Genomic DNA, 27,704 nt, shown 5'->3' with positions numbered 1-27,704 from the left:
TCCAATTTAACATACCCCCAGCTGAACTCTTGACCCTGGGCAATCAACCTGCCCCTTCTCTAAGCTTCCCTGTCTCGGGAAATGGTACCACTGTTAATACACTACTGTAGCTGAGGAGCCATCATTGTCCCCACCTTTCTCTCTCACCCTACATTCAATCCATCGGCAAGTCCTACCGACTCTACCTTCAAAATACAGCCCAATCTGACCACCGTTCATCGCTGCCAGCGTGACCATCCCAGGCTTCACCACCATCGCCTTCTATTACCTCCACCCTTGCCCACCATGGCCAGTTCTCCACACAGCAGCCAGAGTGATCTTTCAACATATACCAAGTCACACCACCCATCTGCTCAAAACACTTCGAAGACTTCCCATCGAACGTGAAATACAACCCAACGAGGCCCAATGGGATCTGGCCCCGACTGGCTTTCTGATCCCTCTTCCCTCCATGCCCTTCTGAAGTGCTCCTGCCTTCCTGTTGTTCCTTGAACCCACCAAACAATCACTGTGCCAAGCAAGCCACTGTGAGGTTTCTCTGCGAAGCCTTTCTTGACCACCTCAGACAGAATACGGCTATCGTCTGGTTGTTCTCACAGCACTCAGTCCACAAGGGTGGAAGGGATAACACTGTATCATGGCATCCGCTGAACACAAGTCTGTCTTCTCTCCTCAAAAGGAGCCACAAAGTACCTTCTACCATCCCGGCAATGAGGAGGCTGTCTAAAGTTTGTTGTGTACATTGAGTTGAACTGAATGGCCCAATCATCCACCACCTCCTCTGCCGATCTGTTCTAACTGATGGCAGCAGGGAGCCGTGGAAAGAGCCTGGGCTTTTCTAGTGACACAACACTAGGTTCCAATCCAGGCTTTCTACCTTAATAACTGAACAACCCTGGGCAGGTCACTTAACCTCTCTGTGCCTCAGTGGCCTCATCTGTAAAACAAGGAATGATCAGATTCAACTTCAAGGTTACTGTAAGAACTAGAAGCCACGCAGGTAAAGGACCCGGCACAGTGCCTGGCACACAGTAGGTATATGATAAATGGTAGCTAGTATTATTATCCACATATATCTTGTCTTTCATCTCTCTTTACGGCATTACTGAATGTCCAGAGATTCCAACATAGCATGTTTCGTCCTTCGAGAGGAGAAGTAACACAATGAGAAAGACATCAAGACATACGGATGGGAGAAGAGGCTTCACTCCAGGTGGTGTAAGGGGAGGTGGCAGACTGAGGCCACGGGAAACAAGATGACTGACAACAGCAAGATAACCCCCTTTTCCTCTCCAGCCAACCTCTGCCCACTTCTGAACTGTCCATGACCGCAAAAGCCACAGAGGACCCAAGTCCCCACTGAGGTCTCAGTGCCTGAGCGCCGGGGTGGGTCTCATAAAAAGAGATTGGTTGCCACAGCAGAAAAGGATATGCAAGCTCTTCCAAATTAGAACAGGAATTTAATTAAACCAGGAGAGAAATGAGAGATAGGGAGATGATTAAGGCCCCAGGATATTTCCTTCCTTAGAGGAGAGGGGAAGAGGCAGGGACGAGCTAGAATTCACCCCCACTCACAGTCTGCCCCTTTCCTCCCCGCCCCCCAGTCATCTCCCTCTACACCCCCTACTTCTGACTCCTGGGCAATCCTCTTCCTCCGTTTTGGAACCCCTGGGCCCCTACCCCAAAACCAGCTCGGCACAAAACTCTCCCTCAAGACATATGTGCTGCTGACTCATTCTCCCAGCTTGTAACAAAGCTTAAAACTTTTAATTCCCCAGTTTTTAGTATCTTTTCTCACTCTTTCTACTTCATCTTGCTTCACGTTATGAATTATGTACAGTACTTCTGGTACTCAAGAAAGACCCTTTATCAAATCTGTGCAAAAGAGAATTCATGAGTGATTTTGATCGACGAACAGTCTCTTGAAATGACAGAGTTCCCCGGGCCTGCAGGGAGCTGGAGCTTGACAGGCACACAGACAGGCACGTGGTGGTAGGGAGGGACACTGTGCTGTGGACATGAGACCTCATTTGGATTCGGTGGCTATAATATGTTCTAAGGACATTCTCCCTTGCGTGTCTCCCCTCTGTGAGCTGCTTAAGACCAGAGCACGTAGGGAAGAGATGTGATCATGTCAGGTGAGCACAGAGGTGGGCAGCTGCCTTACCAGGTAGGGTAGCTCACTGCAGACTTCATGCAGTCTGCAGGGCATGCCTTCGTTTTTTTTATCCATAAAGTGTAACTCAAGATAATGTCCACAGGAGGCTGCTTCCCAAATGCCTGAAACAGAGAAAGCGCTTCAAGGTAGGTCCTCCAGCAAAGGGGCTCCCGGCGGACAAGCCACAGCACACGCGTGCCTTATCCATCTGAAGGGAGGGGAAAAGCCACCTCTTGTTCCTCTTGGCCCCTTTCTCTGAATCTCCTCTGCCCAAGCTCCCATCTTTCTCCCTCCTCACCGCCCACTTCCCCACTTGCTGAAGACACCCGAGATCTGGCTAAATAACCCACTTTGCAGTTTATTTAGCTCTAAATGGAAGTCGTAAGACAAATGCAATAAATAACTTGGGTACAAAAGGGAGGCACGCGTCCTCCCTCTCACTGTTACACACGTGCACACAGACTACACAGGGGCGGGTACTCTCCACGGTAACCTTTCCCAGGCTCTGTGGGCCGACGGTCATAGCTGCTTCTAGTAGTGCAGGATGACAGGCGAGGTCCGTGTTCCCGGGTAGACTGGGGTCCTGGAGGGTAGACCAAGACTGCTGGCCCAACGAGGCCACAGAGTCTGTAATTCCCAGGACTGGAACCCCGCTGCCCACTCTTTGGGGAGCATGACCTTGGTGACCTAGCTATTAGCCATGGGTGCCTCTGCTCTTCCCAAGCCATTCAGGTGGCGCGCTCCCTGAGGGGCTGTGTCATGCCACTCCAACGCCACCTGCTAAGGAAGAGGAACCTGTCACAGAGAGAGAGGAGAGTGGGAGACCTGGGGAGGGAAGGAAGACGGAGAGAGAGAGAGAGAAAGAGAGAGAGAGAGCCCTGATTGGAAACCCTGGGAGGAAGGGAGGCTGTGACAGAGATGCACCAGCCTGGCGAACTACCCCAGCCCCACCTGGGTTTGGGAGACACGTTGCCAAGAGCTCGAATGTGATCACGACTGGCGGTGAGGGAGGCGTGATCACCTGGGTGTGCGCGTGCCTGCTGCCCTTTCGATCCTGCCTTTCCTTCCAAATCAGGAAGGGCGGCCTCTCTGATTCAATGGCACAGCTGTACCTAGCAGCACCCCCGAAGGCAGGTGGAGGCACACCTCGGTCATTCAGATCAAGGTGGGGTCCCTTGGAAAAGCACTCACGTTCCCACACTCCCTTTCTTTTCTGCTTCATCTAGGAATCTGCTCCTTTTATACAAAAGACTCCGGGAGTGGTGGCTCTGTTTTACATCATCAAGGAAACAGTTGGAAAAGGTCACGGTACCGTGTTTTGTGCACAAAGGAAAGAGAAAGATCCTAACGATATTCTAAATATATATATTCTGCCTTATTTCCTAGGGAGCCCACTGATCATATCTGCCAAAACACATTTAAAGATGATACGTGAAAGATCGATTATTGTGAAGCTCAAAAACAGAAATCCTCTAAACATCACTGTTCATAACCTTAAACTATTTTAACAATCCCTTAAATTTATAAAGCATATCTTGGTGCACAAAGCCCTTTCATGCATACATTCTGATTTAATTCTTACAACCATAATATGAACTAAGTGTTCCAATTTAACGGAAGAGGAAGATGAGTCTCACTGAGGTCATGTGACTTGCCTAAGATCATGGTATGGGGGAGGGGGAGTAGACAGAAAATAAAACCTGAACTTGAACCCAGATCTTCTGAGTACAACCCAATGTTGAATACTACCTATTCCTTATGGTATGCGCTATGCCAGCCTAACTGGTTTTCTAAAATATTCGTTCTTTGGTGACAAGTCACATAAGCAACTACTAATTCCTGTTAAAATTAATGTAAAAAGCTCACTGTCACCACAATGGGGAAAAACAAACAAACAAAAACCTCACATGCCAAGCTGCTAACAGCAATATTGTGCATTCACAATTATTTACATCAATGTAATTATATTAATAGATTAATCTATCATATAGATAAAATCTATATAACCACAGTTTTTTTTTTCAACTTTCACAGATCAGAGAATTTTCACAAAACAAATACAAAAGACTATGGGCTTGCCATACAGTTGTTAACTTTTTCTTCTGCCAAGAAAAGATATTAACTTTGAAAATTCAACTTCAAGTTGAACAAATTTAGCTTCCCAAAAAACTGTATTGCTATTATTTTCTCATTATGCCAGACTGCTAAAAACTTCATCAAGGGCTCAGTCCCGGCCCATTCAGGAACACTGCTGGAGATAAATGTCAGGTCTGCCCTAACGCCAAGTGTAGAAAGTCCTGAAGTGTGTTAGAATTTGAGAGCAGCTGTAACATCAGCATTTCGCCAGTTATCCAGAGGTAATTCAAGTTAGTAAGAACTGGCATGAATACGTAAAATGTGTTCAGAAGCCATTTTAGCATCAACTACAGGTATGTTTTTCAACGTGCACATAATATAAATAACACTACGCTTCAAAGCAAAAGCACAGGCCATGAGAGCTCTCAGTACATAGAGCAAATGGAAGCTAAGGAAAAGGAAACATGATGGGAGAGTTTGCCTTACATGCCCCCAGCAGCAATCAGATACTCTATTTGAATAAGCAAAACAAAAACAAAAAAAAAAAGCTCACTTAGCAAAATCGAGTTTATAAGTACACAGCTCTTATAAGCAAAAAGGAGGGAGACACAAGAGGGAGGAGATATGGGGATATGTGTATATGTATAGCTGATTCACTTTGTTATACAGCAGAAACTAACACCATTGTAAAGCAATTATACTCCAATAAAGATGTTGAAAAATAAAAAAAAAGCACTCATAAAGCAAAGAATGAGGGTCTTTTTCAAAGCACTTTCATACGTTTTAGCTCATGTAATTGCTACAAGACTCTTGAGGTTAGGAACAGCTGGTGGTATTACCCGCGTATTACTAATGAGAAGACTAACACATGTTTATTTATTCATCTGACACTTACAACGATCACAGGGCTCATGGCAGAAGGGGGTCCAGGGGCTGTCCCCCTATCCTCAGTGTAAGTATCAAATCCCAAGCTGATGTTCACAAAGGTAAAAAATGGAACTTGTAGGGCTTCCCTGGCGGCGCAGTGGTTGAGAGTCCGCCTGCCGATGCAGGGGACACGGGTTCATGCCCCTGTCCGGGAAGATCCCACATGTCGCGGAGCGGCTGGGCCCGTGAGCCATGGCCGCTGAGCCTGCGCGTCCGGAGCCTGTGCTCCGCAATAGGAGAGGCCACAACAGTGAGAGGCCCGCATACCGCAAAAAAAAAAAAAAAAAATGGATCTTGTAAAAGGTGGATTCAGCTGCAGAAAGTGATCCCAGAAACAGAGAGAGAGAGAGAGAGAGAGAGAGAGAGAGAGAGAGAGAGAGAGAGAGAGAGAGAGAGAGAGAGAGAGAGAGAGAGAGTGTGTGTGTGTGTGTGTGTGTGTGTGTGTGTGTGTGTGTGTGTGTGTGTGTGTGTAGGGAGTCTTCAATTTGGGGTTGTTCCTGGTCACGTTTCATCACAGAAAACAGGGCATACTTTCTCTTCGTTCTGTTCCCAAACCCTAACCATGTCTCAGATTGCCATCTCTTAGGTCTGGGTCTCTTTAAGAGCATTTCAGAGCCAGGTTCCAAGCCAGGAAGGCCAACTGTGTCACAGAAACTAACTACTAATTACACACAAACCCTGTGTAAACATTCCAATAAATTACAGTCCCCCTACTTTTCACTAGTTGGGTTTTTTTGTGTGTGCCTCTACCTGTCACAGGAGAAGGGAGCATGGCGCTGAGCTGGAGCACAGCAGGGAAAGCAGACGGCAGCAACAGTGGGGACAGCCCACTGTCCAGCATTAGCGGTGTCCTTCCCGACAGCAGCTCCTTCATCTGAACCTAGACCCTATGCTGCATATGCTGACAGCCGGGCGGCCTGGAAGCCAGGGCACCCTGGGTGGGTTCACAGAGCCTCTCTGTGAAATTAGCCTATTGATGGATATTTACTGAATACATAATCATGTCTGGGGAACTGTGGTTGATGCCAGAAGACAGAATGGTGTTTTGAAAGGGAAAAGGGACAGAGGCACCTAAAAGACAACTCCTGATAGGGGAATCTGGGAAAAACATCAGGTGAATGCTACTGACGTTTAGGTCTGGGGGAGAGGCCTTAGAGGAAAGATCTCTTTTCCTTTGAGTTTTCAGGGATAGTCAGAGAAGGCTCTGTGGAGGAGGTGGCCAATGTTTTGGAGGAAAAACTAATTCAAAAAACATGAATGTAAGATTGGCAACGATGCATATGAAAGGTACTAAGTGGCTAGGCTGAGAGATAGGAAAGGACCAGTCAGAGAGGAGAAGATCTGGACAGCGAGTGGGCAGTGGAAGAAGATGTTCTGCTTGTCTCCCCTATATGAGTGGTTTTCACAAAATGTTCTAAATAATTATTTAACACCATTAGTGCTTCCTATGTGCTAGGCACATGTCAAGGGCTTTATCCAAGATATCTCGTTTAATTCTTACAACTCTGTGAGGGGGGTACCGAAATTATCCTCACATTACAGATAAGGATAATAAGGCAGAGAGGTTAAGTTGTCCAGGTCCCACAGGTAGTAAGGGTGGGACCAGGATTCCTAACCACTGTTATACCACGTCTAGTAAGAAATCATTGTTTCAAACAAGATCATCAGAACATCAATGCAGAAAACGTACAGAGAGGAACACCTCTGGCATAAATGTATTTTTGCCATTTAATATATATATATATATATGCATTTATCATACAAAACATGTATGTAATGTAGAATCAATCGCTCAAAACATAAGGTGGTTTTGGGGAAGACGAGCACTAAAGCCGGGGGTAGGATGCCTGCTGCAGTCTTGAATCAGCTTTGACATCCAGTTTATTTCTGTATTTTGTTTTAGTTTCATAGTACTGAGAAAATCCTCAATCATGCAGAAAAGTAATAGCGTGCTAACATATATCACTGTCTGTGAGCAAACAAGCTCAGGCCTGAATTTTTTAAAAAGACTAACACAGAACTACCAGCCTTCTAATAGCACATTTACACAAAGTTCAAACGAACACAGGTGGCAAACGGAGCTTTACTCCAAGGTCTGCACAAATAAGCCAGGGCAATCATGAACCGTCTCCAAGCATGAAGATCTGGTCTCGAACACATTGATTACGTGTGTCTTTTTAAATTAGTTTTTTTTTCATCATTTTCTACTTCCTCGATTCTAAGATACACCTTTCTTTGCAGACAAAGGTTTTAGGACTAAGAATATACGAATATGTAACATACAGAATGTAGTAGGGGTTCCCTCCTGAAATGCCATTATTAACATTTTTTTTTTTTAGCGGTACACGGGCCACTCACTGCTGTGGCCTCTCCCGTTGCGGAGCACAGGCTCTGGACGCGCAGGCTCAGCGGCCATGGCTCAGGGGCCCAGCCGTTCCGCGGCATGTGGTATCTTCCCGGACCGGGGCACGAACCCATGTCCACTGCATCGGCAGGCGGACTCTCAACCACTGCGCCACCAGGGAAGCCCCATTATTAACTTTTTAGTAGATCTTATAATCAATGGTATGTATCTTGTATTCAAGGAAGTGTGACAGGTAAAATATATATTTTAACTATAAACAAAACGCAAAGACAAACCATGGAATGGGAGAAAATATTTGCAAATGATGCAACTGACAAGGGATTAATTTCCAAAACACACAAACAGCTTACAAACAACCCAGTCAAAAAATGGGTGGAAGACCTAAATAGACATTTTTTCAAAAAAGACATACAGGTGGCCAATAGGCGTGTGAAAAGATGCTCAACATCAATAATCATTAGAGAAGTGCAAATCAAACCTACAGTGAGGAATCACCTCACATCAGTCAGAATGGCCATCATCAAAAAGTCTACAAATAATAAATGCTGGAGAGGGTGTGGAGAAAAGGGAACCCTCCTACACTGTTGGTGGGAATGCAGACTGGTACAGTCACTATGGAGAACAGTATGGAGGTTCTTCAAAAAACTAAAGATAAAGTTACCATATGATCCGGCAATTCCACTCCAGGGCACATATCCAGAAAAGACAAAAACTCTAATTCGAAAAGATACATGAACCCCAGTGTTCATAGCAGCACTATTTAATAGTCAAGACATGGAAGCAACCTAAGTGTCCATCGACAGATGAATGGATAAAGAAGATGTGGTGCACATATATATACACAAAATGGAGTATTACTCGGCCAAAGAATGAAATAATGCCATCTGCAGCAACATGGATGGAGCTAGAGATTATCATACTAAGTGAAGTAAGTCAGACAGTGAAAGACAAATATCATATGATATCACTTACATGTGGAACCAAAAAAAAAATGATACAAATGAACTTATTTACAAAACAGAAATAGACTCACAGACATAGAAAACAAACTTACAGTTACCAAAGGGGAAAGGGCGGGGTAAGGATAAATTAGGAATCTGGGATTAAGAGATACACACTACCATATAGAAAACAGATAAACAACAAGGACCTACTGGATAGCACAGAGAACTATATTCAATATCTTCTAATAACCTATAATGGAAAAGAGTCTGAAAAAGAATACATATATATATAACTGAATCACTTTGCTGTACACCTGAAACATTGTAAATCGACTGCACTTCAATTATACAAAAAGTCAAAAAAAAGATATATTTTAAAAACAACGCAGATGTAGAGAATGGACTTGAGGAAACTGGGAGGGGAAAGGGTAAGCTGGGACGAAGTGAGAGAGTGGCATGGACATATATACACTACCAAACGTAAAATAGATAGCTAGTGGGAAGCAGCCGCATAGCACAGGGAGATCAGCTCGGTGCTTTGTGACCACCTAGAGGGGTGGGATAGGGAGGGTGGGAGGGAGGGAGACGCAAGAGGGAAGAGATATGGGAACATATGTGTATGTATAACTGATTCACTCTGTTATAAAGCAGAAACTAACACACCACTGTAAAGCAATTATACTCCAATAAAGATGTTAAAAAAAAATTTGAGACAATTTTGTAAAGCCACCAAAGTCACCTATGGATCTCAGCTGACAAGTCCCTGATCCAGGGCAAAGGGCAGAGGTGTTGGGATGGGAGAGGGAGAAGAGACCCTGCAGGCGTGGGAGGGAGGCAGCCAGCAAAGTGCCCTCAGGAGGATGGAAATGCCACTGGTCCTGGTCCTCTTTCCTGAGAGCTCACTGTGTGTCAATCACTTTATATTAGACAATTCGTTTTTTGGCGGTACGCGGCCCTCTCACTGTTGTGGCCCCTCCCGTTGCGGAGCACAGGCTCTGGACGCGCAGGCTCAGCGGCCATGGCTCAGGGGCCCAGCCGCTCCGTGGCATGTGGGATCTTCCCGGACTGGGGGACGAACCCGTGTCCCCTGCATCAGCAGGCGGACTCTCAACCACTGCGCCACCAGGGAAGCCCAAATTTTGATTAAAGTAGGACCTCGTAGAAATCCATGTAGTGGGGGAGACGGGCTTTCTGAAGGCTTTCTCTTTAGTATGCTCCCATTTCACCCTCCCCCAGCCCACTCATTACAACCACACGGAACTGTCACACTTCACTGTGGCCTGAGAATCACAAGAGAGCTTGTTAAAAATACAGATTCCTTCTTCCTAGCTCTGTAGCTGCCAGTTCATTAGACCCAGGAGGAGCCCAGGAATCTGAAATTACATTAATTGCCCCCAGGCAATTCTAAGACGGCCCACACTCTGAGGGGCACTGAAAGAAAGTCCTCAATAAATATTTTTCTGGTGAATGATAAATTGAGGGAAAAATGAACAGAGACCTTTTGGCTGCCTAGTGCCAGAGGCTGGCACTGCGCCAACCGGTCTGGCTGGGATTCCGTAAGGATTTGGCCTCCAGGGTGAGCCAGTTGAAAGTACCTGAAACAGCCACTGAGTCACCAACACACCACCCCCCGTTAATTTCTGCCCCTTAGTCCTAAGGCCTGGGGTTGCCTCAGAACAGAGAGATCATAGCCTAAGCCTGCATGACACACCAGGCACCTGAGGCCTCTGGCCAGGGATCAGAAATTAAATTGTGTATTAGAGTGGGCTAAAAGAAAGGCAAAGAGCCCTGAGCCAGCTTAATGGTTCTGCACAGGTGAAAGATCTGGAGACTGGCTTGGTGAGTGCGTGGTGTGAAATTCAGGCACCTGATCAGGAGGCAAACTTCGCATATTTGGAATCAACCCTAAACACGCTGACATCTCTGGTTTGACAAGTTATTAAGAAATCAAAATGGATATGAAAGATAGGAATAATTTCAGGGTAGAAGCAGCTATGGATGGGAAGGAGAAAGAAAGCAAACCACAGTTTTTTTTATCCCACGGAGGGAACCAGGGACTGGAAGCTGTGGACCCCGGGCTCCGGCCCAGCGGGCAGGGAGCAAGGAGAAAGGCATTGCAGGGTTTAGAGGGAGGACAAGTGATTCACATGGAGAACAGGCTGCCAAAGGCAGCAGCAGAAGCTACAAACATAAATGTTTTTTTTTTTTTCCACCTGAAAAGCCGATATCTTTATTTTTTTTAACATCTTTATTGGAGTATAATTGCTTTACAATGGTGTGTTAGTTTCTGCTTTATAACAAAGTGAATCAGCTATATGTATACATATATCCCCATATCCCTCCCCTCTTGCGTCTCCCTCCCACCCTCCCTATCCCACCCCTCTAGGTGGTCACAAAGCACCCAGCTGATCTCCCTGTGCTATGCAGCTGCTTCCCATTAGCTATCTAGTTTACATTTGGTAGTGTATATAAGCCCATGCCACTCTCTCACTTCGTCCCAGCTTACCCTTCCCCCTCCCCATGTCCTCAAGTCCATTCTCTACATCTGCGTCTTTATTCCTGTCCTGCCCCCAGGTTCTTCAGAACCTTTTTTTTTTTTTAGATTCCATATATATGTGTTAGCATACGGCATTTGTTTTCCTCTTTCTGACTTACTTCACTCTGTATGACAGACTCTAGGTCCATCCACCTCAATGTGTTTTTAAAAAGAGACACTCTGGGGCTTCCCTGGTGGCGCAGTGGTTGAGAGTCCGCCTGCTGATGCAGGAGACGTGGGTTCATGCCCCGGTCAGGGAAGATCCCACAGGCCGCGGAGCGGCTGGGCCCGTGAGCCATGGCTGCTGAGCCTGCGCGTCCGGAGCCTGTGCTCCACAATGGGAGAGGCCACAGCAGTAAGAGGCCTGCGTACCGCAAAAAAAAAAAAAAAAAAAAAAAAGACACTCTGAAGAGGAAAACGGGATTACAGAGTACAATGCTAGTGAGGAAAGTGGGCGGGCCTGGTAGGTTTCAGTCCCCCAAAGTTTCCCCAGTCAACGCTCTGAATTGGGCTGACGCAGGGCGAGGTGCCCAGGAGTGAAGTCTGGGAGGGCCCAGGAGGTGTGCCACACCTTCTGTCACGGCTTACTCTGCTCACGGGGACACACACCCCTCACTCACTCACTCTCCCTCTACTGGGGGCAGTTCAAGCGCCGAATTAGAAATCAGAACAGCTGGTTTTAAAGCTCACTGCCTACGTCTTCTATGCAATGAGACAGGTTTCTCAAACTCACTCCATAGACTGAATTTGTCCAGGAGATTCCAGAGTAACATTTCAAAAAAGGCCTATGATCCGTTTACTCCCTTTTCACAGTCTCCCCCCGCCTCCCCACCTCTTTCTTCCCTACCCAGCTCAAATTCCACCTCTCCTGACTCTCATTTTATTGTGCTCACCAGTTAGAACTACTCTGGTGAAAGCCAACTCTCCACCTACTTCCTTGCCTGAACCTCAGGGGCCAAATGTGACTACAAGAAAACACAACACAGTCACTGGTCTCACTTTCACCCCAGCACCATTAACCCCGAGCGGGTCCTCCATGCTGCCCGGCGATCAGATCCCCACTGCACTTAGTCTCTCGCTCCAACTTCCAGCATTTCCCTCCTCCCACCTTCGGCTCATGACCTGACTTTCTATTTCATCGAGACAATAGAAGCAATAGGGGAATTTCTACACGCTTCCGTCACCACGTCTACCCCCCATCCCGGCCTCTGCAGCCTCCCTCCTAGGACTATGGATGAACCATGAAGCTGGGCTCCAAGCCTCGCCCTCCAACCTGTGCTCTGATGGGCTAGGAGCCCACCCCCTCTCACCTGCTTTCGAAGGCCGCTCCACCAGCTGTCCTCTCTCTCCAGCAGCAATGACTTTTACCTTGAATGACTCATTCTCACCAAAAAGCAAGTGGTATTTCTTCTACCTGCCCCACTCTCTCTGCTTCTCTTTCAACAAAACTCAACACAACGGTCTGTATGGCTGTCTCCAAACCTCTCTTAAACCTTCTCCAATCAGGTTTTCGCCCCTCCCACTTTCCCCTCCTGGCCTCTGATGATTAATTCTTAGCCCTTATCTCCCTTGACCCATCTCTAGGCAGCATTTGATTCAGCTGATCACCGCTGCTTCTTCCTGAAGCACTCTCTTCCCTTGGCCTATAGGACACCCTGCCCCCCCACGGCTCCTTCTCAGTCTTCTTGCTAACTCCTTAGCTCACCCACATCTTAACACTGGAACTCAGTTCTGGAACCTCTTCTCTATAGTTAGATATTTCCTTCCTTGATGGTTTATCCAGTCTTTGCACTTTAAATACCATTCTATACACAGAAAACTCCTGAATTTATTATCTCCAGCCTAGGCTTCTACCCTGAATCCATTTACCCAACTCTCTCCTTACACCGTATCAAATAAGCATCGCAAATTTTTCATTCATGTCCAAACTCAATTCTTTATCTTCCTCCCCATCTACTTCACCTCTCAGCCTTCACGGGAAAGGGGCAGACTAACTTCCGGTATCCACTTATTAATCCCTTTGTGTATTAGACAAGTCACAGGTGAACAGACACTGGTATCAACTGGTATCAGATTCCAGGTGTCATCTATATTACAGGGACCCAGACGACTGCAAGGACACAGGAACAGGCTCGCACAGACAGGGATGTGGGGAAAAAACAGCCTATTCCAGAGCATGAGTGATCGGTTACAGGAGTCTACAAATTGTACCAACTAGACACCTTATCCTAGGTCAGCTGGTACACCTTATCACTCTGACACCGTAAGATGATGGTAGGTTCCTGGCCCCTATCTGTCAAATGAGCTCTGAGTATGTTCTGTTCCCAGAGCATGTGGAGGAGGTGGTGATGAAAACTAAAGCAGAGATGAGCAAACAACATTCCCTAGTCGCATGGAACTCAGCACCGAACACGTTCTCTGCAGATACTATAAAATCAGAGAAACTTCAGGAAGCTGGAGACGGCAGTTTTCCAGCAGCCCTCGGATGTGGCATTATTCTTTCAACATACAACAATTATATGTTGTATACGTACAATTATTTTTTCAGCAACGAGGCAAAAAGTGAGTTCTCTGTTAACCATTTAGCACAGATTAACTATGTGTAGCTGGGAGAAGGCAACTTAAGGAGCGTCACGGGCTCCGTCACAGACCGAAGGACTTCTGAGAGGGAGGAAGACTCTCAGAAAGCATCAGACCACAGGTTGCCTCTTCTTTCCAAAAGCCAGGAAACAGTATAAAAATCTTCCCCACAGCAGCACAGAGCACCGAGGCGTCATAACAGATACAGCTGGCGCACCTGTGAAGCCGAAGAACGCACACCTCCAAAAGTGTCCGCGTCTGCATGAGTTATCAACACCAGGTGAGAAGAGAAACAGCTTGATGAAAAATACAGATGAAATGTAGAAATACAGATCAAAACGACTGGACTTGAAGAGCACAGATTGGGGGGACTGCAGACAGCGAATGGGAACCCCCGCAATCTGTATATTATATTCCTGGTACCACAAACAGCAGAGAACGTAAAACCAGAATGACGACAGGGAAATCAGACTCAGCCCAGAATCGGGAGAAAGCCAGATCTGAGAGCCACACCTCACCCAGGTGAAGAAGGTTAGAAGTTAATAATGGAGCCACGGTAACATCTGCGGAGTGAACAGCACTGAGGGAGGAGGTGCTGTCCTGGAGAAGCAACACCTATCCAGATTAGAAGAAATGAAAGGAATTAAACTCGTAAGAAGAGGGGAGAGTCTGCAAATGGAGGAGACCTTGGGAGAGACAGTCAAAACAGGAAGAAGCAGCCAGCAGAACCGTAGACTGCTTTGCATCTTTCTACCACAAGAGGGAGGGAAGCCAAGAATACAGTTGGAGCGGGACCAAGCCAAGTTGAAATTTTGGGAGAGACTAAATTGAGCACAGCACGCAGGACTCCAGGTTGCCCTGACAATGGGAACTCTCCCCCACCCTTACAATCATGCATGCTCATGAGAAAAGCTACATGCAAATGAAGTCAACGGTAATCAATGGCAGAGCCACACAAGGTCACAGGAGGCATTTAGGAAGGGTCTGTGCGGCAGAAAAGGGATGCAAACACCAGGGAAGCATTTAACTTACATAGAAAAAGGTTAAACTGAGTCCACATGTTTGAGAGAGCTTCTGCGTACAGTGTAAACCTGAAGGTTCTCCTAATGGTTTGGTTATAACTGGCGCCAATAAATCTTACGTATTTGTTGTAACCACTGAATAGAAGAGGCATTGGACGGGGAAATAGGGACTCCCTTTACTTTGTGGTCTTTGTGAAGAAATACAGTGGCTGGGTGAATTGGGCCTTCCAGGAATAGTGGTAGAAAGGGAGATCAACAGTTATATCTGCGTCTTATTAGCAGTGGTAATAATAAAAGGCACAGGGGGTAATTTTTCTCTATGTAGAAACATACATATATACATACATCTATTTAGAGTACTCAGGTGACTAGTTGTTCATAGTTAATTCAGTGCTGTGTAACCAGTTCCAATATATATGTAAAGTTTTGTCATTAAAAAATCTTAAGTTAAAATTAAGAGAAGAAAAATAAATACTCAGGTATCGTTGACATGGGCTTTCAGAATCTGCACGTTTTCAACCAAGATCCTAGGCATCTCTAATCTCATACTTTCAATGGGCATAAGCGGGAGAGGGGTGGTAGGTGAATTAGTCTGTACTTTTTATTTAAAAAAAATTTTTTTTAATTTATTTATTTTTGGCTGTGCTGGGTCTTCATTGCTGCGTGCAGGCTTGCTCTAGTTGCGGTGAGCGGGGGCTACTCTTCGTTGAGGTGCGCAGGTTTCTCATTGCACTGGCTTCTCTTGTTGTGGAGCATGAGCTCTAGGTGTGCGGGCTTCAGTAGTTGCAGCACACTGACTCAGTAGTTGTGGCAAACAGGCTCAGTAGTTGTGGCTCAAGGGCTCTAGAGTGCAGGCTCAGTAGTTGTGGCACACGGGCTTAGTTGCTCTGCAGCATGTGGGATCTTCCTGGACCAGAGCTCAAACCAATGTCCCCTGCATTGGCAGGCGGATTCTTAACCACTGCACCACCAGGGAAGCCCAGTCTGTACTATTTAAATTGTTATTTTCCCCCATCCTGGATCCTCTTTCCTGTCCAAGCTAAATGGTTGAATTTGGGTAAATTAAAAGTGTTTAAAACAAGACAACAGGTTATGCTAAGCCCCATGTCACCAATGCAAAACTTCATTTCAGTGTCAGCCTCTCCCACAAATGGGCTCTTAAACCAGTCAATCAGGAATCACCTGTTCAGCACTAGTGATCAGGTGAGTCATCTGCACCAGCATCTTCCTGATAAAACCCTGCCACGCCCCAAAGGAAAGTGACCTTGCCACAACTAATCCACTTTTTACTAACTTCCTGGTCCAGCGCACTTCTGCCTACAAAAGCCTTTCGTTTTTTTGAACAGCTCCTCAGAGCTCCTTTCCAGCTGCTAGATGGGATGCTGCCCAATTCACGAATGGCTGAATAAAGTCAATAACATCTTTGAAATTCACTCAGTTGAATTTTGGTTTCTTTAACAAAAGCTTGTATGACGTGACTCCACCATATATTGCAAGCCCTACACCCACCAGACTGAGGAGTCCACAGCTCTGAACCTTCCTCCAGTAGCAGAGAACCCTAACTCCAGGATGCGCATCCAGCTCCTGCGAGAGAGCTCTGCCTGGGCCATGCTTTCCACCCCAGTCTCCTGCTCAAAGGAAGCCCAGACTTTGATGGCTCCTTCTCTTCCTAAGGAGCCAGACTTTGTCCTTGTTCCACTGGCCTTTTTCATCCACCTTCTCCTGAATCAAGGGGTCGTTACCCATCTAACTACAACCATCACCTCTGCCTGTGGACTCTTGGCTCCATGCCCTCCCCCTAGATCCAATGCTTTGGAAAGTGATGTCATTTCAAAGTGTGCATGAGTTCATTCTGCCCCATAAGCAGCCACTTTTTGGAAATCAGCCCAACAGCTCATTGAGTTCCCTCAAGTCTGGATCCAGCCACAGGGGTAGCAGGAGGCCTTCAGTAAACTGAAGTTCAATGACTGATGTCATTGTCAGAGGTACTGTGAGTCTGTGGCCCTGGGAGCCCATGCAATCCAAGGTTTCAGAGAATCTGCAGCTTGACCTCTTCTCCCTGCTTCCTCGGTAGAGCACACCTGCGTTCACTGTGTCTGGGTGACCTCCATACCTATGTTGGACAGATAACCTGAGGGAGACTGGAATTTGAAGAGAGCACCAGGAGAGCAGGGATCATGGCACTTTTTTTTCCCCTCTGTTTCCCCAGTGCCTAGCACACTGCTTGACACATCACAGATGCTCACTAATATATGTCGAAAGAATGAATGAACAAAGGAACTAATGTAAGTGATGAGTAATTCCTGTTTATCTCAGTACCTTCTGAGCCTTGGCTCCGGAGGACCAACAGATCTCGCCTTTATCTTCAAATGCAACACTTCTCCCTTCAGGCTTTCAATGCATTTATCACATCACTTAGGTGAGTCTACACATATAAGTGAAATACATCCCTCCCAAAGCCCCGCAAATGACACCAGCCGCTGTGGGGACAGTGCTGTCATTTCCAGAGGTGCCTGGTTAATCTGAGTGACACGGCTTCGAGACAACCTTCACATCTCAAATGAGGAGCAACTGGACTCATCAACCTCGCCTCCCTGACCTCCTTCCTGCCACCCCACAACTGGTGAGAATCCCAGAGTGTCCTCAAGGGTTTTCTAGGTCACACATAACCCCCCTGGGCTTTCTGGGCATACGCTGGTCCTTGGGACTTCTTCACTGCCCTGTAGAGCTTTGGCATAATAGCCTGTGGCTGTTTTCTGCAAAGCTCTACCTGCCTGGGAGCTTGGGAATGGGTCCAGGTTAGTGATGGACATTTACTAGGTACCTACTTGTACGGGCTTTATGCAGACCCTGGCTCTTCCTCCATGACAATCTGGTTGAGTCTCTCCTGAGACAGCATTTCCTTTCCTTCCGGTATAGATTATGTCCAGAAGTCCTTCTAAGGGGGGCTTTTTGTAAGCCACCCCATGTTCCACCCATTATTTATACAGACGGAATCAGGTTAGAAGGAAAGGTAAAGGTAGACTGTGGGAGGGCAAGTAAGATGGGTGATTGCTCCAAACGGATCTGCCTTGGGGTGGGCTGGCTGTATGCATAGGAGGGTACGGACCTTTATGAGCACCTATTTACAAAGACAATTTGCCCAAATTGCTTTGCCCCCCCAGGCCTCCTATGTAGCAAAGCACACACCTCCCCACCCTCTCATTTTAGAACTTAGACTCTGCACCATGCCTTTCATAACTTGTTGAGATCAGACTCTGGGAGGTGGAAGACACTTCAGTGCTCACTCTAACATCCCGCACAGACAGTTAGATAGCCCTGTCTTGTACACCAACTCAGAACTTTCCCAACATGCCCGATCACATGAATCACCAGGGGCACGTGTAAAAAATGTAGCTCAGCTCACCAACTATTCAAAACCACATGAAATCAAAATCTCCAAGGGCCTGTGAATCAGAATTTTCAACAAGCATCCCTAGTGAGTCTTACAATTAAGCGTGTTACTTCTGTGCATGTGATGCAATGGTTCTTGAGGGAAGCTACATATTAGAATCAGCTAGGAAGCTTTAAAAAGAAAATCAATGATAGGTCTCTACCCCTAGCTATTCCTACTTAACTCGTCTGGAGTAGAGCCCAGGTGATGTCAATTTTTAAAGCTCCCTCCCAGCTGCTTCTAGTGTGCGGCCAGGGGTGGGAACTACCGGAATACCTTCCCAGGCCAGTGGTAAGCTCTTTGAAGACAGCAACCAACAAATCTATACCTCTTGGTGCCCCTCACTGAATCCCACCACCATGTCGAACCAGTAGCAGAACAAAACGGCTGAGCTGATCTGACTAGCAGTTCACCCATCAAATATGGCATGTAATTTCCTAACTATATTAAGAAGCTGTGTACTTAGCAAGAGGCCAAAGAACAGAGGCAAATGAACTGCTCAGTATAGATTATGTCCAGAAGTCCTTCTAAAGGGGGCTTTTTGTAAGCTACCCCATGTTCCACCCATTATTTATACAGACAGAATCAGGTTAGAAGGAAAGGAAAAGGTAGCCCGTGGGAGGGCAACCATGGTTGAGTCTACACACACACACACGCACACACGCGCACACACACACACACACACACACACACACACACACACACACACACACACACACACCTGCTCCGGCCCCTCGCCAGCTCTACTCACATTGTACAGCACGGTGGTCCACCCTTCCATGGTGATGCACTGGAAGACAGTCAGCACAGCAAAAAGGATGTTATCAAACTGGGTGATCCCATCATTGGGGCCGATCCAGTCCCGGCATTCATAACCAGCTGGGCAGCCCTGCACACCACATGGGTGAGGGGGGTCAAATCCTTCTAGAATACCTGCAGACACATTTGGAGGGTGGGGGATAAACCACACGATGCTTAGCATGAGCTGGAAACGATCCCAGGAGGCCACAAGCATGCAATTCTATTTCCCACAGAAAGGTTTGTCCTTCTTTGTCTCCAGCTCCTACCCTTCTCTGGCATCTCTGCACCTCACAGCTCACATACCATGTGTTCAACCCAATGGTTCCCAACCTCCTGTGAAAATGAAGCCTCCTCCACATGCCCCCCCCCCACCCCCTCTTTCCTCAGGTCACATCTTCTACCTTCTCCTGAGTCCCACAGGAATTTACAGGACTGGGTCACCCAGAAAGGTCTGAGCTGAAGGCAGAATCTTACTGATTTTCTAACTTCAGACTCCAGGATAGACTCTTAGTTCTTTCTGGGTTCCTTGGGAACAATTATAAACTACAGTCCCTTCCGTGGATCTTAACTCCTTGTTTTTATGGCCTAAATTCCTCATCTTAAATAAGACAAAAATAAAAATCCAACGTGAAAGGTGTCCTTTGAAGATTCTTTTCATAAAAACATGGTACCTAATTGGGCTCCTTCAACCTCTCCCCTGCCCCCTTTCCTCCTAAAGCACTCGACTGAACTTGAAAAGAACAAAGAAGATACAGGGAGACAAGAATGCCAGATCTGTGTATGCTGCTCATCTCCCAAGCACCCCTGCCAAGTCATGCTCAGAACTCCCCCAGTTCTTCCACACTATGTGTGGGTCACAGCAGAGAGGGGGAAGGTCATGAGCTCGAGCATGGGTGGAAAATGTCCCCAAGCTCTGGAGGGGCCCCAGATCTGACTCCGGACTCCTGGTCTCTCTGGCTGTGGGCCAAAGAGGCCACATACAAAGGGTAATTCTTCAGGCAGAAGGTTTTTGACATGCATTCTGATGGCCTCCTACCAAGGGATGGGGCAGCTGAGACCTTCTATTGAAATAAACTATAAACCTAAGAGGTTACTCGCTTTGCGGTATCAATGCACAATGGGGATCTTTAGGCTGGTTGGGCCTCGTAAAGCTGCTGACTAGGAAGCCTCTGGTTCTAATTCTGGGGTTGGGACCAGCCTCCAAATGCCCTGAAATGACCCCGATGACCAGAGGAGAGAGGAGGGAAGCAGCAGACGTCAGCAAACAGTGCCCCTACCTGAATTGTTCATGAAGCAAGCTCGGTGCAGCTTCCCACTGTAGAACTCCAAGCCGATGATCGCAAACATCAGGATGGCAAAGAAGAGCAGAAGGCCAATCTGCAGCAGAGGCACCATGGCCTTCATGATGGACTTCAACACAATCTGCAGGCCTGCAAGGAAAGCAAGAGAATGATAAACGGAGCCCTCGCTCGGCACCACCTCATACGGCAGGCTGACTTCTTCCTGGGAGAAGAGGGGCAAGTCTGAGGGAAAAGAGCCATTGATCCTGAAATGATAAAGCAATTCACGAAGGGATAACCAGGATGAGTCAAGCCAAAGACGGCCATCACCCCCTCCCCTAGGGATCAATCCCTACCTCTTCCTCACCATTTCCTGATCATTTACATACCTATCACCCTTCCCTTATTCACTGCACCCATGCTGTCTTCTGGATTCCTCCTATAGATGAAACTTATTAGAATACGCTTCTTTCCTAAAGGGAATTGGGCCCAGCCCTGCTAGGCTGTAAGTCTGTAAGAACAAGGACTCAATCTCAGACCCAGCTCTCCCACCCACTGTTGGGGAAGCAGAATTAGTACAACCACTGTTCATGAAACACCATATCCTTTGACCCAGAAATTGTCCTTCTAGGATTCTAGCCTAAGAAAATAATCAGAGATTTGAATAATATTTAAGTAAAAAGATGTTTGTTGCAGCACTATTTCTAGTTAGAAAAAGAAAACTGGAAATAACCTAAATGAATAGCAACACAGAAATGACTACCCAAGTCAGGGACTGTATAAGACAGACTATAATACAGATTTAAAAATCATATTTCTGAAGAATTTTTTTTTTTTTTTTTGGCGGTATGCAGGCCTCTCACTGTTGTGGCCTCTCCCGTTGCGGAGCCCAGGCTCCAGACACGCAGGCTCAGCGGCCATGGCTCACGGGCCCAGCTGCTCCGCGGCATGTGGGATCTTCCCGGACCGAGGCACAAACCCGTGTCCCCTGCATCAGCAGGCGGACTCTCAACCACTGCGCCACCAGGGAAGCCCTGAAGAATTTTTAACGTCAGGAAAATCAAATGCTTATGATGGGATCCAATACCAAAGTTACAGCATGATCCCAATCACATTAAAATGCACAGGAAAAAATGAATGAAAAAATATACTAAAATGTTAACAAAAGTTATATTTCTGAGTGATAGGATAATGGGTGCTCTTCATTTTCTATTATTTCCTTTACTTTCCCAATTTTTTACAAAGATCTTTCATTATCTTTTAAATATGAAAAAAGTCTGCTAAATTTTAAAATGGAAGGTGATGCCGGATTGCCGCAGGTCCTCTATTTATTACTGCAGGGGCTTCCTCTCAGGAGAAATTATTTCTTGTTTATCCCTAATTCTCTTCGACCCTGGATCTGGTTGAGGACACATCAGTAAAGCTCTCAGAAGAGGAGAAAGAAGAAAGGTGCTCACTAGGTATCCCCGACACGAGCTTCAGAGGCCTTAGGACACGCACAGCCCGGAGCGTCCTCAGGTCCACATGTGTGTTGAAGTGGGTTCCCGCAGTGGCCAGGATGCTGCAGATGGAGACACAGAAGGTCAAGGTTACCACAGTCTGCCTTTCTCCCACTATTCCACGGGGGAAGCTGGGTTAAAGAAGGATCATCGGCCTGGAAAGCACACAGAGCTGATGCCAGCTGCGTGTGGGCGCACCTGAGCTTGGGTGAATCACCAGTGATTCCGAATGGAATTAAATTTAGCCGCATGGATTTCACTTCGAAAAGGAGGAAAACTGATCATCGCAATGGAATCCTAGCTCCAAATCATTAGTAAAACACAAGGTCCCCAGCATCTGTCTCATCCCTGCCCCGAAACCGTGTCCCCTACCCTCCTCTCTGCCCCTTGCCAATTTCCTTCCCCTCTTTCCAACCTACCAAGGGCCTCACATATTTTATCTTAAAATTTTCTTCGATTCCCCTGTCTCCTATTGCCTTCAGGAAATTTCTCTGGATTAACTGCAGTAAAGGAGTAACTCACTCTTCTTTACCTTGACACTTAGAATTTTTACCAAACAAAATCAATCACTCTGATGCTTATACTTAGGGAATAATGTCACTGGTCCCCATGCAGTATTTTTATAATCACTGTGTGACCTGGATTTGGTTTCTTTGTTTCCACGTTTCTACTTCCACAGCCATATCCAGGAACACACACACACACAACAAAAATCCATAACAATCCTATTAGATGGTGTACACCAAGGTCCTTGTCTGGAGGGGACAATTTATTTCATATAATCCCATGACACTGCAGGTACTTTGGAGAGACAAAGACACTTCAGTATTTATGACAGGTACAGCAGAAGACTAACAGTCAGAAGAACTGGGTTTCAGTCTTGACTCATGTACTTGTGAACTGGGTGCCTTGAGGCCAGTCAACCTCTATGAGCCACGCTACCCTTATCTACAAACTGGGGGAGTACCATGGCCTAGTTACAAAAACAAAACGACATGGAATTGAATGTTATGAGTGTTCTGTAAACTATAACGTGCAAAACAGACATTATATCTAACACAAATGTTAATAATATTGCCTTGACAACTCTAATTTTAGTCTTCTTTCTGTAGGGTACTGCTTTTTCTTCCTTACAACTTCCGGGACAATTTCAGCTATGTGGAACTATTGGGGAATGACTCATTCAGAAAACTGAGTTTTCTATATGGTCAAAGGGTGGCAAGAATGATTTATTTCATTTAATTATTTTAAGGGGCTTTGGAGGACTGGGGAGAGGCTGGTTCAGCTGAGGGTAAAAAGGGCCTGGACACATCTCGTGACTGGCCACGCGAGGCCCTGCACCATAGTTTTGCTTCTCTCTTTGACGTTAGCTTTACTTTTCTTCTCTTTCCCATGTCATCAACCCTGTTTCTCTGACATTTGACATTCAAGATACCTTGAAGTCTTTTTAATACGTGAACGAAACGTTTATGCTCTATTATCTCTAGAAAGTAGATACAGGATCAACAGAGGCAAATTACACAGACCCAGATTATAATCACAAGCAGTAACTTTGATACAAGCAGTGCTGGCCAACAGCCAAGTGGGCTGCTTTATGTGGTAGTGACTTCCCGACATTCGAAGTATTCAAGGACAGACAGAAGGACTCTCTTTTACGAAGGTAAGAGGGTTCCAACATTGGGTTGAAGGTTATTTAAATGACCAATAGAGATTTCTTTCAACTTTAAGATTCTATGATTCTATATGGATCCAATCTCAAAATCAGAACCAGAAAGAAAGTTTAGTCTCATACAGCATCTCAGGAGCTAGGTGTTCTCTGTCTCTCCCAACCCAAACTTCCATCCTCTCATCTTAGAAGGAGGGAGTTCAGGAGACACTGCTTTTGACTCTATCTTCCAAGGCCAAAGAGTAACATTAGGGAGGGGAGTGATGTAATTTCTAGTAAGTAGGAAAAAACTGAAGAGAAGAGAGAACAAGGAGAAACATGGAAAATAGGAGTGAAAAACAGGACAGAAATAGAAAAAAAACAAAGGAAAAAAGAGAGAGAGAAAGAGAAGCTTCAAGGATAGGTATAGTGATAGAGAAGCAGAACCCCAGGAAAATGGTGTCATTGCTCCCCTGATTCCGCTAACAAGGGAAGGAGACGGTACTCAGTCTTCGGAGGGGCACGCATGGAGGCTGCTTTCCCTCTGGTTCGCTGTCTTACAAACACAGTGGATAGAATCTGCCCCGTTCAGAAACCAGAGTTCTGTTTCCTAGGATACCCAGATACATGTGAGATGCTCTTTCATATCATAAGAAGGGCCATTGAAAATGAAAATCTCCTCCCCAGCCCAGAGATGAACAAGGTACATTTCGGAACACGGAGGTAGGAGGCCAAGGACGACATTAAAGGGCAAGAAGGTGCAGGTGTAGAGAGAAAAAAAGCAGCAGAGGGAAAGCAGAATGAGAGGATGGGCAGTGAGCAAAGGAAATGGGGAGATGAAAGCAATAAGGGAAAGAAGAAGTGAAAGCTGGTGGAGAAGCAAATGTCAGAGAAACAGGGATGATGACATGGGAAAGAGAAGAAAAGTAAAGTTAACGTCAGAGAAGCAAAAATATGGTGCAGGGGCCTCGTGTGGCCAGCCATGAGATGTGTCCAGGCCGTTTGTACCCTCAGCTGAACCAACCTCTCCCCAGTCCTCCAAAGCCCCATCACACTTCAGGCAGGGCTGTGCACCTGTGGCCCTGTGCTCCCCTGGCCCTCAGAATTTTCTTCTCTTTCATCCAGTGCAGGAGGGCTGTCAACTGAATCTCTGGCTGCTGCACATTGGCCGCTGGCTACCTGCTAGTATTCAAATCGTCTTTGAGGGCAGGAATCACGATGTGGCTCCCCAATCCACCTGTCAGAAACAGGAGCAATGGGATCCTTAGAGGAAAAGATCATTAAGGAAAAGGGCCCTATTCTGAGCTCCCATAAAATTCTGTGCCCACCGCCATCACTGCCCTTACCATATCCCAGAGGAAGTCTCTGTGTTCTCATCTGTCTACCCTCTGAGATTCAGAGCTTCTCACCTGGAGACACCGTCTTCCTCATCTCGACAGGCCCCACACCTAGCCCAGGGTCTGGCAAGTAAAAGGTGCTCAATAAATGCTCGAAACTGCACTGATGAAAGTAATAAACGTGTTGAGGCAGAGACCAAATGGACAGACATACTGCAGAAACCCTAGAGCTTATCAATGAAAAGATTCAGATAGCACAGCTGATTTGCTACCCAAACACACGCCTGTGTGAGCATACAGGAGTGCACAGGAAATCTGGCCTCGAGCACTGTAGGGTCTAATGAGGATCTTCTGATGTACTGCTAAGACTCCTGCTCTCAAACAGATCCCACAGGACAGGATCTGCCCAGCCCTCAGTGGGAGAGCTAGAGAGGGAGGGAGGAAGGAGGAAGACTCAAAATTCAAAGACTTGCCTCCTAGCAAAACCCAAGTACTGAAGAGTACCCAGCTCAGCACAGCTCCAAGCCTTGTGCGGAGCAGGCCTGCACGAGAGGCTCTGGGAAAGTGAACCAGAGGAAAAGACCCTGGCCCTCAGTCTAGTGGAAGGAGACAGACACGGAAATGAAATGATTATAATTCACCGTGAAGAGTGTCAGAACAGGTGTTTACAAAGTGCTGTGAGAATGGGAAATACTGCAGTGGACAAATACAGGGCTTACTATCTGCTAGCATTTTCCAATATGTTATCTCATTAAATCCTCCAAAATATCCTGATATTACTATCGACTCCACTTCATAGGGGAGGCAACTGAAGCTCAGAACAAAATTAAATTTCTAATAAATGGCAAGAACAGGCATTAAAGTTAGTTTTCCTGTGAGATCAAAACCCATCGTTTCCCTCTCTGCCATGACGCCGGGCAGCGTCTTCTCGGTCCCAGGCAGCCCCACTGTTCCTTAGTCCAGTGGGTTGCTAAAAATACCAAGGTTGCCGAGTGTGGTCGCCAAACGAGCCAGGGAACTTGGCTTCCTTCGTTCCAAGGCCACAAACTGCTAACTCCTGCAGACTTGACAGCAATCGCTCTCAGAACCAGCAGGGTATGAGGCTCCTCGCACCCCAGGTGGTGACCGCCACAGTACCTACACATACACACAGGAAGGGACACGTGCACCACAAGGTCAGAGCGAGGCCACTGCGGAGGAGTTCAGTTCTGAGTTAATAAAAGCTAAGCTCTCCGCCGTCCCAAGAGGCATACGCATGTGCTCTTCAGGAGTGAGGGCTGTGTTCTCCATTCCTTTTGTCACCATGAGCACAGAGCCTGGTGGAGAGCTCTGGACACACAGGGGGGTCTTAATTACTACTTTATCCCCCCAAGCAGAGGACAATCGGACAGCAAACAAACTTCTGACCAGCACCAGCACAGAGACTGTGTTCTGTAGGCTGTGAATGTTCAAAAAGTGTTTCCTGATGGATGTCAGGGCTCAGCCCTGCCTCTATCGTTTTTGCTTGTAGGTGTCAGCAGGTAAGACGAGAATGGAGGCCGATATGATTCTGAGGGTGTGGCCTGACCATCACACAGTGGCACAGCACAGCAGACGATGGGAGTGATGCTCTGGGCAATTATAACCAAAGGTCTCTTCCCAAGTCGTCACTCAAAGAATTCTTCAACACTGTATTCCTTTTGACCTTGGGGTTCTGCCCTAACCTCCTTGTCGATCCAGATCTAACAGTCTCTTTGCACACATGTATTTCACTATACACTCCCATGGCTGAAGGTGCCCGGAAGCATTGTACAGATATTACACTAAAAATGATTCATTGCTTATCTGAAATTCAAACTTAACTAGGCATCTCGTATTCTAATTAGCTAAGTCTGGCAACTCTACTTCAGTGGTGACCAGAAATGACCAAGTAAAGAGCCTCCCTCTCAGTGGTTGCCCCAGCCCTAAATGAACATTCAAGTTGTCTTCTGAGAAGAGACACAAGCCCAGGACTGTTAGCATCAGGCCTAGAATTCCCTCCTGAGCTCCAGAAATCCCCTGTTTTGTCTCTGACCATATAAATCCCCAGGGAGAACCTCATTAGCATTTGAAAGCCAAGTTGTCCATATCTGTGCAAAAAGACTGATTAACAGTAGCAAAAGGTGTTAGGTATTTATCCAGCCCATGTTATGAGGAGACCCAGAGGAGGCAGGAAGGCACCTAATTCAAGTTGGATTCCAACCCAGAGTTGAGTCAGGATATCATTTCCTTGGGTAGTCAACAGAAATGAGTTGCTGTGTTCACCTAAAACTGTTCCCTGGGAGGTTGACTCCTTCATCTCTTTTACTATTTTATCTCCAGTGAGGCACCAAAGTCCATCATATCTTTCCTCTACTGCATCTCTTAGATTTACCTGTTACTCTCCGGCCTCACTCTTGCCTGGACTGCCCTTCTTATGCCATCTCTCTCCTGCCTCAGTAATATGATCCAGACTTAAAACAGGTCCACAATCAAGAGAGACTTGAACTAGGATTCTGAGAAAGTAGTTGAGCCCATGCTCTCCAGTCATACTGGCTGGTTTTAATACCAGTTCCATCACTCACACAAGCTGTCTGGCCTCATGCAATTGTCTCTCTGAGCTATAGTTTTCTTATCTGTAAAATGGGGACAGTGCTTCTCTAAGAGGGTTAATGTTGTTTAAAAGAGGTTGCTTGCTTGTAAAGTTCTTCACACAGCGCTGATTTACCACGGTAGGGTTCCTGGTTGAAAACGACAGAAACTAATTTTAGCCTTCTTAAGCAAACAAACCCAAAAAAAAAGTATATTGAGAAGATATCAGGATCTCACAGAACTGAAGGTATATCGGAAGACCAGGCTGGGCAAACAGAAAAGCAGGAATCTTCGTGTAGTTGGCTGAATAATGCTCCCTGAAGATACCCAGGTCCTAATCCCTGGAACCTGTGAATGTTACCTAATATGGAAAAAAGAGGTTTTGCAGATGTGATTAAGGATTTTGAGATGGGGAAATTATTCTGGATTATCTAAGCAGGCCCTGAAAGCAATCACAAGTGCCCTTATGGGAGGGAGGCACAGGAAGACTTGACTAGAAAGAAGGCAATATG

General features: G+C 46.4%; 1 protein-coding gene across 3 annotated transcripts in view; it reads right to left on the bottom strand.

The window, feature by feature from the left end:
* Positions 1–27,704, bottom strand: part of CACNA1E (calcium voltage-gated channel subunit alpha1 E) — a 296,087-nt gene that overhangs the window by 183,200 nt on the left and 85,183 nt on the right. For all 3 annotated transcript variants that reach the window (XM_060009746.1, XM_060009755.1, XM_060009763.1), the window contains exons 4-6: positions 21,580–21,683; positions 20,120–20,272; positions 18,793–18,974 (exon numbers count right to left, since the gene is read on the bottom strand). In XM_060009746.1, coding sequence (XP_059865729.1) covers positions 18,793–18,974; positions 20,120–20,272; positions 21,580–21,683 — 439 coding nt within the window. The remainder of the gene's footprint in view (positions 1–18,792; positions 18,975–20,119; positions 20,273–21,579; positions 21,684–27,704) is intronic.

Source organism: Delphinus delphis, chromosome 1 (genome assembly GCF_949987515.2).
Source record: "Delphinus delphis chromosome 1, mDelDel1.2, whole genome shotgun sequence".
NCBI lineage: Eukaryota > Metazoa > Chordata > Mammalia > Artiodactyla > Delphinidae > Delphinus > Delphinus delphis.
This window is presented reverse-complemented; position numbering and strand designations above follow the sequence as displayed.